Consider the following 924-nt stretch of genomic DNA (forward strand, 5'->3'; position numbering starts at 1 on the left):
TTTATGACAAGTTCTAACTTTTTAAAATAATTCTAGGATCACATTCAATTGGACAAGCACAATGCTTTCTTTTCCGTGATAGAATTTATAGCAATGGAACAGACATCGATGCTGGATTTGCTAGCACTAGAAGACGACAATGTCCTCAAGAAGATCAAAATGGAAACCTAGCTCCACTTGATTTGGTAACACCTAATCAATTGGATAACAACTACTTCAAGAATTTGAGGCAAAGAAAAGGCCTTCTTCAATCGGATCAAGTTCTTTTGAGTGGAGGATCTACCGATGATATTGTTTTAGAATATAGCAATAGCCCTCGAGCATTTGCCTCTGATTTTGCTGCAGCCATGATTAAAATGGGAGATATTAGTCCTCTAACTGGTCAAAATGGAATCATAAGAACGGTTTGTGGAGCTATAAATTGATTTTTCAAAAGCCTATTTTTACTTGTATAATTGCTAAGTTTATTTGCATTCATTTAATTTTTTTTTCTTATATATTGTATTGTTTCAAGAATGAAAATAAATCTTCCTTGTGAAATAAAATGTTTGGCAATGTAACTACTTGGCTCCATTTTTAATATATAATTAAACTTAAATATGTTGATACACAATAATTATAATGATAATTAACCTGTTATCTCAATATAAAATAATATAAATAAATTCTTTATAATATATCACCATATATAACACTACTATATATAAATTTTTCGACTATAAATGTGCAATTAGATTTTTATTGTAATTTATATCTTTGTATTTTTTTTTCATATTTACCCTGCCATAATTTCAACTACTAAAAAATATTATTAAACGGCGACTATGAATGTTATCATTATAATAAGAAATTAAAATGACTATCTCTTTTATAATAGATTTGATTGAACATGAAAAACAGAATGTCCTCCAAAAAGTAATATTT

At 27.7% G+C, this 924-nt stretch overlaps 1 protein-coding gene across 1 annotated transcript in view; it reads left to right on the forward strand.

Annotated features, from left to right (window-relative positions):
• Positions 1-468, forward strand: part of LOC107003641 (lignin-forming anionic peroxidase-like) — a 6,676-nt gene extending 6,208 nt beyond the window's left edge. Inside the window, exon 4 of the mRNA XM_015201961.2 lies at positions 37-468. Within this exon, the coding sequence (XP_015057447.1) occupies positions 37-425 (389 nt within the window). The 3' untranslated portion in view covers positions 426-468. The remainder of the gene's footprint in view (positions 1-36) is intronic.
• The last annotated feature ends 456 nt before the right edge of the window (positions 469-924 follow it).

The sequence above is a fragment of the Solanum pennellii genome, chromosome 11 (assembly GCF_001406875.1).
Source record: "Solanum pennellii chromosome 11, SPENNV200".
Classification (NCBI taxonomy): domain Eukaryota; kingdom Viridiplantae; phylum Streptophyta; class Magnoliopsida; order Solanales; family Solanaceae; genus Solanum; species Solanum pennellii.